This window comes from Lepidochelys kempii, chromosome 5 (genome assembly GCF_965140265.1).
Source record: "Lepidochelys kempii isolate rLepKem1 chromosome 5, rLepKem1.hap2, whole genome shotgun sequence".
Taxonomy (NCBI): domain Eukaryota; kingdom Metazoa; phylum Chordata; order Testudines; family Cheloniidae; genus Lepidochelys; species Lepidochelys kempii.
The window spans coordinates 76,168,382-76,181,852 of NC_133260.1; the positions used below are offsets into that span (position 1 = coordinate 76,168,382).

General features: G+C 39.3%; 1 protein-coding gene across 5 annotated transcripts in view; it reads left to right on the plus strand.

Annotated features, from left to right (window-relative positions):
* Positions 1-13,471, plus strand: part of DMXL1 (Dmx like 1) — a 146,205-nt gene that overhangs the window by 126,279 nt on the left and 6,455 nt on the right. For 4 of the 5 annotated variants that reach the window (XM_073344772.1, XM_073344775.1, XM_073344773.1 and 1 more), the window contains 7 exons: positions 2,327-2,448; positions 2,584-2,725; positions 4,916-4,976; positions 5,405-5,532; positions 6,654-6,746; positions 7,195-7,286; positions 8,383-8,435. In XM_073344772.1, the coding sequence (XP_073200873.1) occupies positions 2,327-2,448; positions 2,584-2,725; positions 4,916-4,976; positions 5,405-5,532; positions 6,654-6,746; positions 7,195-7,286; positions 8,383-8,435 (691 nt within the window). Of the gene's footprint in view, positions 1-2,326; positions 2,449-2,583; positions 2,726-4,915; positions 4,977-5,404; positions 5,533-6,653; positions 6,747-7,194; positions 7,287-8,382; positions 8,436-13,471 lie in introns of those variants that run through there. The other variant, XR_012159032.1, reaches the window with a different exon arrangement.

The window sequence follows — 13,471 nt, forward strand, 5'->3', positions numbered from 1 at the left end:
GCTCCTGTTGCTCCTCGTTCGCCCAGAGGAATCACTTTCTAAACTGCCCTCTTTGCTGCTCCTAGTCGCTAGCACAGAGGAGCAGCAGTTGGAGAGAGGAAGAGATGGGTGCTTTACTTTTCCACTCACCCTCAGCAGCAACATCCCCCATCAGGCAAGAGGAAGGGAGGAGTTATAGTGGGGGAAGGATGGTCTTCTTTTGGTCTAACCACCTAACTCTCTTCTGCAGCGGTATTCAACTACATTTTCTGGGGGTGTTAAAGAACACAATGTCCAAATTTTGGCAGGCCAAAGGGCTCTCAGGGTGTTTGCTCTCCAGTGAACCTGCCACTGACCAAGGATCACAACCTTTCAAGAGTGGTGTGCTAGACTGTATTTATTAATTACAAAATAAAAGCTTAAGCATGCCAGTAGACCATACTCAATGAAGTCTTGCAAATAACTATACTAATACACTGTAATGCTAGAAAAACAGCATGCTATTAATATTCTGTTAAAACTTTTAAATTAATATTAGAAGTTAAACTCATGAGAAATAAATGAACATCTAATTTTCCTTTCTTATTTCCTGACATTTTGACACTTGCTTTCACCATCTTTTCTTCTCCCTTGCCCCCCCCCCAAAAAAAAAACTTGACTGCATGATGTGTGTAAACTAATGAAGCAATCAATAATTGATGTGCTTTTATGTTGCATAAGCTTCTGATTAAGTGCCTGATTAAAAGTGTACCTCTGCAAGTGGAAATGTATTAACAGTCTAGTTCCAATATGTTTAAACATAAATGAAAAGTTTCTAAATTAAATACATGGCATGACAGTAAACAGCGAGAAAAGAAACGGAAGTGCATCGTCTCAGCTTCCATCAATTCAGCCCCCAGTCCCCATCTGCACAACCCACCAAGCGCCCAACCCTGGATAAACTCTGGCTTCTACAGCCTCACTTCTGCTTCTACTGAGGTTCTTCACCTCTCCTTTACCAGGCCAGGAGGACTGCAGTGGGGTCCCTCTCTCCCTTCAAGGTGGGGTGCCAATTGCAGGAGTTCTTCACTCTCCTCCCCAGGTTGGGTTTTACAGGGAGGGAAGGGGGAGGAATGGACAAGCCATCTCTGCTCACAGGAGAGGTGGGCGGAAGGAAAATGGAGTTGCTCTGAGCTGTAGGGCTCTTTCTGCTCCTCCCGCTTTCCCAGTAAGAAAAGGCTGCAGCCTCCTCTGTTTCTGAGGGGAGAGGGGGAGACCTCTGCTGCTTCCTGAGCAGCTCTGGCTGCTGCTTCCCAAGAGGCATGAAGGGACAGCTAATGTTCGGTGATGGGTGAAATGGACGGTCCTCATGGGCTGGATCTGGGCCACAGGCTGTCAATTGAAGAACAGTGCTCTACTGTATAGTGAGAAGGGGGTGAAAGAGAGAATGTGAGAGCGCTTTTGTGTTCACTCAGATACATCTGCAAGGCACTGAGATAGAAATGTTGTTGTATAAGAACTTAAACAGTAACCTATTTAGCCTTCCCCCAAGGAGACCGGTAAGAAGGAACTCAAGCTTCCTAGGAGGAAGGGGCTTATACAGTCACATGAATAGAGAAGGAGTACTTGTGGCACCTTAGAGACTAACCAATTTATTTGAGCATGAGCTTTCCTGAGCTACAGCTCACTTCATCGGATGCATACCGTGGAAACTGCAGAAGACATTATATACACACAGAGACCATGAAACAATACCTCCTCTCACCCCACTGTCCTGCTGGTAATAGCTTATCTAAAGTGATCATCAAGTTGGGCCATTTCCAGCACAAATCCAGGTTTTCTCACCCTCCGCCCCCCCACACACAAACTCACTCTCCTGCTGGTAATAGCCCATCAGTGGGGTGGGAGGAGGTATTGTTCCATGGTCTCTGTGTGTATATAATGTCTTCTGCAGTTTCCACGGTATGCATCCGATGAAGTGAGCTGTAGCTCACGGAAGCTCATGCTCAAATAAATTGGTTAGTCTCTAAGGTGCCATAAGTACTCCTTTTCTTTTTGCGAAGACAGACTAACACAGCTGTTACTCTGAAACCAGTCACATGCATGTGTACCTTTGCCTGGCAAGCATAAGGGGACAAACTTTCAAAGAGATTTCAGCTCCATCACTGCAACTTTTCCTACACAGTTGTAGACCCAATAGAATGTAGACACCTGTACAATATGCACGCACAAAGGTGTGCACCTGCAAATCGACTAGCTAGATGCTTGTCTTCAAATGATTGTACCAGCAAAAGGACAACAGTAAAATTAAAGGTCCATTCTGGGAAACTGTTGTTTTTAAATTCTTTCTTTTGTAACTGTTTTTCAGGCAAACAGGAACTGCATTGCAATAGCTTCCAGCCATGACATTCAAGAACTCGATGTTTCTGGGATTCTAGCCACACAAATCTACACCTGGGTTGATGATGACGCAGAAGTGGAGGCTAGAGGGTATATTTATTTCATTTTTATTTGAGTACCTCTTGCAATTTGGTTATAGTTCAACTAACTAATCCATAGCAATTCAATGCTTTATTTCAAAAATCTGTCTTATCATCCCTCTGGTTACTAATGTTGCATTTATAGGTCTGATGACTTCTTGGTTATACATGCTCATGATGACCTGGCAAATGTTCAGGGAACTACACCTTATACACACAGCAATCCTGGCACTCCTATCAACATGCCTTGGCTTGGTAGTACACAGACTGGGAGAGGTGCATCTGTGGTAAGTCGCTTGTTAGAGAATAACATTTTAATATCTCTAGTGCTTTAAGGTTTGTGTGCCTTTCGTAGTTACTGAATTACGCTTGCACAGCGAGTGAAGTGCAGTTCTTATGTAATAATGGCAGAAGCTGGAATTTCCCATTCCTGAAAACGGGGCATACTTCTGCATCTCCCTCATCCACTTCCTCAGAATGCTGATGGTTAATGTACTATACTGATTTCAGATGTACTAACTAGGCAAAAAAGTGTATTAGTTCACATGTAATTAAATGGCTTGACTATGCAAATGATGAAAGAAGCATATATTCAGAGTGAAATGGGAGACCTGAACAAAAACTCTACATCCAGGTTCAAATAAAAATCTGCAGCTTAAATGTCTCTGAGTGGCGTCTCAACACTGAACCTGAACATTCTAAAATGTGGATAAGTTTGGATATGGATCAAGATTTTTAACACCTACTTTCAGGAGTGTTTTGATCCAAGGTTTTGAGGTAGCCTGTTAGTGTCTGGATCTGGAGTTCAGAGTAGATCTTGGGGTTTTGATTTATGCCCTCTTTATTCCAGGCTGACCTTAGTTTGAAACAGGCAAGATAGTTTACTAATTTATACGGTACTTTAAAGTGCCTTATTATATGGGGTATGTGTGTGTGTGATTCTACAGCGATCGCTTCAGTCTGTGTAGGACTGGTATCACTAAGGTCTAAAAATAGTTCTGTCTAGCCCATCTCACTTTGCAGGATGGCAGACTGTGAGGGATGGGTGCATGGATTAAACTGGGGGTGGGGGGCATAGAGATTCTAGGATTTATGGGGAAAATGCATAAGCCAACTGAAAAATTACCAGATAACACATGTATTTACAACTATATACCAAACTGGTATAAACTGGCAATGTTTTATCTTGTAAATTGCCATGCAGCCTAATTCTGTATCAATAAAGTCATCATTATCTACATTTTAGTAAGTGCTGCAACGTTATGCAGTCTTTACAGAAAGTTTAGTTTAATAACCTCTTTCAGGCTTACAAGAATAAGACATGTAGTCTTTCACCTCCAAGCACACTGGTTGACATCTGTCCTATAGGTAGTAACAATCATATGTGGACTTCCATTTGGCTGTTTGGCTTTTCTGAAATACATCGATGCCAGTGTACCCAGTTAAAACATTCAGATATCCACAATCACACCGGGTAGCAATTATGTCTTACTAATAATTTAATGCTGAGCGCCAACAAACATTCATCTCCACCATATGAGACAATCCCTGTGCACCAGGAGTTTGTGTGTTGAGAGGCAATCCTGAGTATCCTTTTTCAGGACACCTTTTTTTAAATAAAAAAACCCTGGCAATTTGATATTTGGTTCATACCAAATGCTAAAAATGTGCTCCTCCAGAAGTATTTTATGAACCCCAGAAAAGATAGCAGAGAGGTGTGTACTCCATCAGAGGCAGGGAAATAATGTGAACATTTCCTTCACATTCATGGCAGAATGTATAGCAAGGGATTTCCAGGAGTCTGCAAGATCTCCCATCAGCACATCACTTGGCACAGAGGCAAAGGACTGAAATGGCATGGTAGTTTATTTAGGAGCACAAGTCAATGGGTTTATGCTTCTAAATCCATCAGGTGCCTTTTTGAAAATCTCCCTTTTTTTTTTAATCGGGAGCTAACTATATTGCTTGTTCTCCAGCGGAGGGCCACAAATTACACTATCCAATTCTTTTTCAACCAATCATTATAAAACAACTAAGTAGAAACAAAAGCAAATATATTCCCTCCTAGTATTTTTTTCTTTGTTTACCTCCTTTTTTTACATGCTTCTGCCTCTCTTGCTTACCTTACGTTATTCAAGAATATTCCAATAAATGTAATGGGATCAGAAAGGAATTGGCAAGAAAAGAGGTGTAAAGTTGCAGTCAAAGGAAGGTTTATATTTAGATCTTTAAATCTAAGAAGCAAGAAGCTTACATATACCTGGGTTTATAAAAATTCTGTTAATTAAAATGTGCATTAGTCTTGGGAAAAACTTAAGTTTCCATTCACTTTCACGCACATTTTTAAAAGTGGTATTGCCTTTGTTTTCAGTGGGAATTTAAAAAGGGAAACCAGTCTTTTCCCCTAACTAATTTAATCCAATAGGTTTTTAGTTAATTGTGTAGTTTAACTATCTTTGATCTTTTATATTGAACAGCTGATCAAGAAGGCTATTAATAATGTCAGAAGAATGGCTTCCCATCCAACTCTACCTTATTGTAAGTTCATTGCATTAACAGACGTTGTTGTTTTACAATACTTACATAACTATCCTTGTTTCACAATATGTATTACTAATTTATAACAACAGCAAAAGTATATTAAAGATTTTAGAAAACATATATGCTGTGTGCACCTGCTATATAATGAAACCATCACTCTTTTTAAAAAGTTGGGGAAGGATGGGCTTTCGGAAGCTATTTTTCTTAGACCAAATTGGGAATTTATTCCTGTTTCACCTACAATACGCACTAAAACAAAAAAAGAGCAGACAGACTGGGGCCTTAGTGACCTCTAGGCATTACTATGGTACTGCTAAAAGACCACAGGAAACTTTATCAGATTCTTTTTTCCCCTTAGATGAAGCTTGGATTTTCTATTCAAATAGTAGAACAAAAAGTTATTAAAATATATTATTCTATTACAGACTTGACGGGTGCTCAAGATGGTAGTGTGAGAATGTTTGAATGGGGCCATTCACAACAAATTACATGTTTCCGCTCTGGTGGCAACTCAAGGATAACACGAATGAGATTCAATCACCAAGGAAATAAGGTATTATACAGAAATCCTCTCTACCCACTTCGTGGCTGACTTTTTGCAAAACAGTATAAACAGCTATTCTTTGTTGGTTCACTGTGTCAATAAATAACACTATATTCAAATATAATGCATTAAAATACTGGACTCCTTGGACAGCATGACTCTCAAACGCCTTGCTTTTCTGCTATTTACTTTTCAAACACTTTTTTAAAGGAGGTGGGGGAGGCAGACAGCATATCAGCTTGAAGTATGAGCCAGAATAAATACCCTGGAACCCCCTTTGTAATTGCAGAATTAGAACATGTTTTGGTGAGAACCGTGTCGGTTTTAAAAATTAAATTTGTAAAGCTAAAACATAAATTTTACATGCCAAGGTATATCAGGATACAGGTACATAGGACTTGAATATATCTGATCATTTGTTTTAAAAAGCTGTAGTATAAGCACCATTTATCCAGAACTGTTCTGAGGACTGTGCTTCAGTAAGACTTCTTAAGTCAAAGAATAGTGAAAGAAAACTTCTAAGAGACAGTTAAGCCTACACTGCCCCGCATTTTCAGGCTACTGAGGTGTGAATAGCAGTGTGCACCGAAATGCTGCACTGTAACTCTCCCATTTGGATGCTGCAGGCTCAAACTAAGATACCTGGTTTGTATTAACATATTCTTTTCAAAGAGGATTATGTTAATGCAAAGTAGGAACCTTTCACTTTGCACCTGCAGAGTCCAGATGCTATTCACAGCCCCATACTCCAAACTGCAGGGCAGTGTAGACAAGCCCTTATGTCTATTAACAGAAGTCATCAATTCAAAAATATCCTTTTTCTGCTTTAGTTGCTGCTGCTTCTTTTCCATAGCAATGACACACATAGTAGAAATATCATGTGCATTGAAAATGCTGTAATCCACGTTAGTTGGCGTGCTGCGTCAGGGTTTGGTTCTGGTGCAGTTGCTTTCCAGAGTTAGACTAGGCACACAATGCAAGTGTTTCTGGGAAGATAAAGTTGCTATTTAATATCTGCTGGACTGAAGGGGTAGCAATATAATTTCTCTATCTTAAATACGCCTAGCAAAGTATACATACACGTGTATTATATTGTGTATTAAAAATATACATATAAATTTTCTCTTCAGTTCGGGATTGTTGATGCTGATGGATATATATGTTTGTATCAGACAAACTGGAAGTGTTGCCCTTTTACTGGAAGCACACCCAAACCATATCTGGTAAGCTAAAATGTAAACTTGCTGTGCATAAATTTGCTTTGTACTAGGTGGTCTCCTGGCAGCACCAGAAAAGTTAAGAATCCACTAGGATTTTTTTCAGCTAAACTTGTCTTGTTTCTGTTTGGTTGAAATTTAGCAGACAGGTTCTCAATTCATAACCATATTTCTTAATTTGAAGAGAGAGAATGCAAAATCAGATCTAAAATGATTTGGTTATCTTTGATTGCAAAGCAAATACCATGGGAGGTGTCAAACACTTCTGTCAAGAATGTAAGACCATTGGTAGACTAAGTATAGTATTACAGTCTGAACTCTGAATTTCTTCACTTCAGTTGATTGAAGAACAACCTTTAATGTATTTTTTAATCTTTTAAATAAGCTTTCGTGCTAGTATAAAAGCTAGCTTTGTTTCATGACTACTTCCTAACTGTGTACTGTTATTTTCCAGACGTGGCAGTGTCATAACAAAACAGCCAATGATTTTGTTTTCATCAGTTCCTCCTCTTTGATAGCCACAGCTGGACAGGCTACTGATAACAGGTAAAAACTTGATTCAAGATCATAGTTGGAGGCTAAGTATTAATGAAATAATACTGTTTTTTAATGTTTCTTGCTACTGTGTAGTTTGGGAGTTGGGCAGTTAAGATGGTCACCTACCAACTTGTGATATGGTCGCATCAAATAGAACAGAAGCCCTTTCATCCTTCTTTATAAATGTTTTCGTAAGTGCTGCCATTTTTATAGATTTGAGAGATTGTCCATGCTTCGACTAGCTCAAAACTTGACCCTAAAACTTTTTAAAACATTTTTTTTAAACATGACAGAGAAAACAAACCCAGCATGTAGGTCAGTCCAACCACAAGAGAAATTAAATTAATGTGAAACCTGTGCAAGAACAAAGATGAGTGAGTTAACTGTACAATATTCATGTGCTCATGTTATATGTATATCTGTAATTCAGCAGTTCTCAGTCAACGGCCCAAGGGCTGCATTTGGCCCAAATAGAACACAGCTGCAGCCAGGTTTTTTTTTTTTTTTTTTTGGTGGGGGGGTCCAGATTCCTGGCTGCCTGGTGCAGCATGGCGGGCGGGGTTAGGGTTGCCGGCCAGCCCTGCATGGCTGGGGTCTGAGGTTGAGGCTGCCAGCTGGCCCTGTGGGGTCAGGGGCAGGCAGCCAGCTGGCCTTGCGCAGATCTGGGGTCAGGGCTGCTGCTGCTGCCCTGCCACCTGGCCCCTGCAGCCCAGGTAAGACATTGTGGGCCACATATGCGGCCCACAATGATAAATAAGTTGAGAACCACTGCTATAATTTCATAAAAATCTCCAGTTGGTGGTTAGTCACATTTTTTTAGGACTAGAATAAGGCTTTGGAAGGATGGTAGTGGAGTTCTTTATAATAGAACACAGTAAACAAATTTAAGTAATGTTGAATGAGCGAGTAATTTTGGGTTTGTCAATCTGAACTTTCATTTTAATTCTACTAATATATTGGAGAATAAAACAGTGTTGTGTGAAATGTTTAGATATTGGCCGCACTACTTCAAATATATGAAGTAAGTCCCTTTTCTCTTCAACCTGTGTTAGTAGTAAAGTCAGTTAAATTAAGTTCAGCATATATTTTTCTTTTTCTTTTACAGAAATATATGTTTGTGGGATACCTTAGTTGCACCTGCAAATAGTTTAGTGCATGGTAAGTAAAAACACAGTAACAAATGTTGTACTTCAAGGGAATACTTTTAAATTATAAATAATTCTGGAGTTTTCTTGTAAGATTTTTAAATCATTACTGTTTTTACTTAATTTTGATGGTCCATACGGATAAATCGTTGTGGCTATCTTCATTAGTTGCAAAATATGTTTATAAACAGTCTTTCATGATAGTGTCTTTCTCCATAGTGTCTAAGTAAATTATTGTGAATGGTGCATTAAAAAATAAAAATATACTGGGCAGGTCCTCAGCTGGTATAAATTATCATAGCTCCATTTCAGTCATAAGAGCGATGTCAGTTTACAGCACCTAAGGATTTGTCCCTCTCTGTGGCAAGCTCTCTTAGTGACTTAACAGTAGAAGGTATCAGTGCACAATTCCCTTTCTTGTGTTTTTTTCTTCAAAATGGATTCGGCAACTCCGTACTTATAGTCACCTCAGGGGGTCACGAGCTTATTATATGGGGGGTTGTGAGCTGTCAGCCTCCATCTCAAACCCTGCTTCACCTCCAGCATTTATAATAGTGTTAAATATTTTAAAAAGTGTTTTTTAATTTATAAGGAGGGTCACACTCAGGGGCTTGCTGTGTGAATAGGGTCACCAGTATAAAAGTCTGAGAACCACTGAGAAAAAAGACTTAGGGGAGATAAGTCTCCAGATATGTTAAGGGCTGTTATAAAGAGGACTGCGATTAATTGTTCTCCATGTCCTCTGAAAGTAGTAATGGGCTTAATCTGCAGCCAGGGAGATTTAGGTTAGATAATAGGAAAAACTTCCTAACTATCAGGATAGTTAATGAAATAGGCTTTTAAGGGAGGTTGTAGAATCCCAGTCATTGCAGGGTTTTAAGAACAGTTTGGACAAACACTTATCAGGGATGGTCTAGGTTTACTTAGCCCTATCTCAGCACAGGAGGCTGGACTTTATGACCCCTCAAGGTCCCTTCCAGCACTACATTTCTATGATTTTAAATAGGACTTGTCTCACTGCCAGCTCTTCAAACTCAACCTAGAATGAGACCCATTTTTCATAATCTTAGCATCTAATGATAGGGTCCTAATAAGTAGGGCAGGCTTATTTAATATCTAGCAACCATTAACGTTTTTGTCAGCGTAGATTCCAAAGCCAGAAGGGACCATTGTGCTCCTCTATTCTAACCTCCTGGATAGCACAGGCCATAGAACTTAACTTCCCCAAATAATTCCTAGAGCAGATCTTTTAGAAAATTATGCAATCTTGATTTATAAATTGTCAGTGATGGTGAATCCACCACAGCCGCTGGGTAAATTGTTCCAATTGTTAATTACTCACTGTCAAAAATGTATGCCTTATTTCCAGTCTGAGTTTGTTTAGCTTCATCTTCCAGCCATTGGATCATGTTATATCTTTCTTTGCTAGATTGAAGAGCCTATTATTAAATATTTGTTTCCCATGCAGGTACTTATAGACTCTGTCATTCCTTGACCTTCTGTTAGACTCAAGGAGCTCAATCTGTTTAGCTTATCACTATAAGGCATGGTTTTTTTTTATTCCTTTTATCATTCTCATAGCTTTCCAATTTATCAACATCCTTCTTCAATTGTGGGCACTAGAACTGGACACAGTATTACAGCAGTGGTCACACTAGTGCCAAATATAGAGGTAAAATAACCTCTCTACTGCTTGAAAATTCTCTTTATGCATTCTCGGATTGCATTACCTCTTTTGGTCACACCATCATATTGGAAGTTCATGTTTAGCTGATAATCCACCATGACTCCCAACTCTTTTTCAGTCACTGCTTCCGAGGCTGGAGCCCCCCATCCTATAAGTATGACTACATTCTTTGTTCCTAGATGTATACATTTACCTTTAGTATTACCTTTGTATTAAAATGCATATGGTTTGCTTGCACCCAGTTTACCAAGCGATCCCGATTACTCTGAATCAGTGACCTGTCCTCTTCATTATTTATCATTCCCCCAATTTTTGTGTCATCTACAAACTTCATCAGTGATGATTTTATGTGTTTTGCTGATAAACAGCATAGAGCCGAGAACCAATCCCTTTGAAACCCCACTCAAAACAAACCCATTTGATGATGATTCCCTGCTCACAATTACATTTTGAGACCTATCAGTTAATCAGTTTTTAATCCATTTCATGTATGCCATTCTAATTTTTTAAATTAAATGTTGCGCGGCACCAAGTCAAAGTATATTACATCAACACTTTACAATTTTTGCTGATAAAGGTAAATCTCATTTTAAAAAAAGATACCGAATTAGTTTGACAGGATCTATTTTCCATAAACTCATCTTGATATGCATTAAGAATGTTACCCTCCTTTAATTCTTTATTAATCAAGTCCCGTATCAGCTGCTGCATTATCTTACCCAGGATCAATTTTAGGGTGACAGACCTATATTTAGCTGGGTCATCCCATTTGACCTTTTTAAAAATTGGCACATTAGCCTTCTTCCAGTCTTTTGAAACTTCCCAATGTTCCAAGACTTATTGATAAACAATATTAATGGTCCAGCAAGCTGCTTACCAAGCTATTTTAAAACTCTTGGATGCAAGTTATTTGGACCTGCTGATTTAAAAATGTCTAGCTCTAAGTAGCTTCTGTTTAACATCCTCCAGAGATACCAGTAGAATGGAAAGAGTGTTGTTAACATATGATGAGACTCTATCATCTGTTTTGTCCCCAAATACAGAACAGAAATATTTAACACTTCCACCTTTTCTGCATTATTGATAATTCTACCATTTCCATCTAGTAATGGACCAATACCACTGTCCCAATTTTTTTTGTTTCTAAAATATTTTAAAAACTCCTCCTGATTGCGCTAACTCTGTGGGACATAGATTCCTCCTTGTATCCCTTTGCTTCCCTTATCAATTTTCTACAATTCCAAGCTTCTGATTTATATTCATTACTATCAACTTTTTACCATTTGTTATACATGTATTTTTATAGCTGCCTTCACGTCCCCTCTGTTCCAGACTGGCTATTTAATCAGCACAGCCTTTTTCCTTAATTATGGGATTGTTGCTTTTGGGACATCTAGTAAGGTGTTCTTAAATTAATCCCAATTATGGTTCAGATTTTTCTGTTTTAAATTCTTCCTCCCAGCTGTTTGGCTCATAATTGTTTCAGCTTTGTGAAATTCTGCATCAAGTGTATATGTATATATTACTGGCCTGGATTATTAAAGCAGCAAGCATATATATTATTGGTCTGAACTTGATTCTGTTTGCACATTATAAATATGATCACACATGCCATGATCACTTGTACCTTAGCTACCACTAATTTTAATTCTGTGATCAATTTCTCTTAAACTGTTAGGACAAGATCTAATAAAGAATTCGCCCTGTGTTGATTGTAGTATTTTTTGAAGTAGGAAGGTGTCCTCTATGATGTTTAGACATTCCAAGGATGTTTTAGTACTGGCAGCATGAGACCTCCAGCATGTCACTCAGATTGAAGTCTTCTGTGATCACGCATTTTTCCCCATATCTAATTCATTTATTTCCTATATAGATAGGTGTGTAAGGAGGCAGTCATCTTGTTCCCTAGTGTGATTTGGTGGTCTGTGGCAGACACTAATACCCCACCTTATATGTTTTCTGTTAGGACATTGATCTGTTAGCATTCAAGATAATTTTCTTCTGAGTTATCAGTGACTTAAACAGGTAATGACATTTTTGACAGAGTGCCACTCCCACTTCCCTTTTGCCCACTCAGTCCCTCTTAAATAGGTTATAACTGTTCTCTTTAACACTCCAATAGTGCAAATCGGCCATCAGGTTTCAGTAATAGCAATTAGATGAAATTTGTGCTCATAAATGAGCAATTCCAATTCCTTTTGTTTGTCTTACCCAGGCTGCGAGCAGTGGTGTATAGGCAATTCAGGAATTCCTCTTCATGTCCTTTTCTTCCTTGATTAGCTTTGTTCTCAACTCAGTTTTGCTGAATGCTTGTATCTTCCCTCTTTTTATCCTCTCCTTTTGCTATTAGTTTAATGTTTCTTAACTACGCTAGCCAGCTTCTCCCTGAGGAGATTGAGCCCTTCTGTTGAGATAGAGGCCATCAAAACTATACTGTCCCAATATGAACAGTGAGCAAATGTGCTGAGTAAAGTGGTGCCCGTTAACATAGCTACTTCTCAAACTGGAACTCTAAAGATCACACTTGCCATATTTTTTTTAAAATATGTGCTGCATCTTTATTTTCATACACTGTCCAATCCTATACCGTTTAAACTATACTTCAGCTAAAGTGGCACTTAGCATGAGCTCCACTTCAAGTGATGGTCCCGATGTGCATTCTGCTGTGCGAGCACATGCCCTCCATATGCCTGAGACTAGAAAAGTGTTGCTAGCAGTGTCCATTTGTCCATGCCTGTGACCTTCTCCTTCTTTTGCACTGAACTAAGGGCATAAGGGGCAGTGCAGGCCTTCTCCAGTTCCTTTCTACCTCCTCATGATCAGAGAGAACCCTTCAATGTCCATAGCATTTTCTATGGTCCTTAACATGTTACCTGTAAATAATGGTAAACAGTCTTTTTTTTACTTTCTAAATAGTTCTTTGTTAGGATAGTTTTAGGGATGGGTGGAAGTCTCCCTGTATTGCCCCTATACAGGGTGACTATTGTGCCCAAGAGCCTGAGATTCAAGAAAGATGTCTCCTGCCCCCAGGCTTTCCCAGCCAATGATAACCACTTAAAGTGCCTCAATTGCCTTGTGCAAACTCATGTCCCCTTGAAGGGCAGCATTTGCTGATTCTTCTGCAGCAGAACTTGCCAAGGCCATGAGTATGCCTTCAAAGATTCATTATGGTTTGCACAATGAGGCCCCAGGCTCAGCAGCCCCCCTTGTACAACAGGCAGAGGTACTGAGAAGCGCACTTCCAAGCACGGTGGCCTCTTCCTTGACACCATCAAAGCTGGATGAGACTCCATGACCTGCTGCAGGAGGATCAAGCTCAGAAGGGGCAAGGTACCAATCTCCTGGCTCCAAAGAGCAAGAGT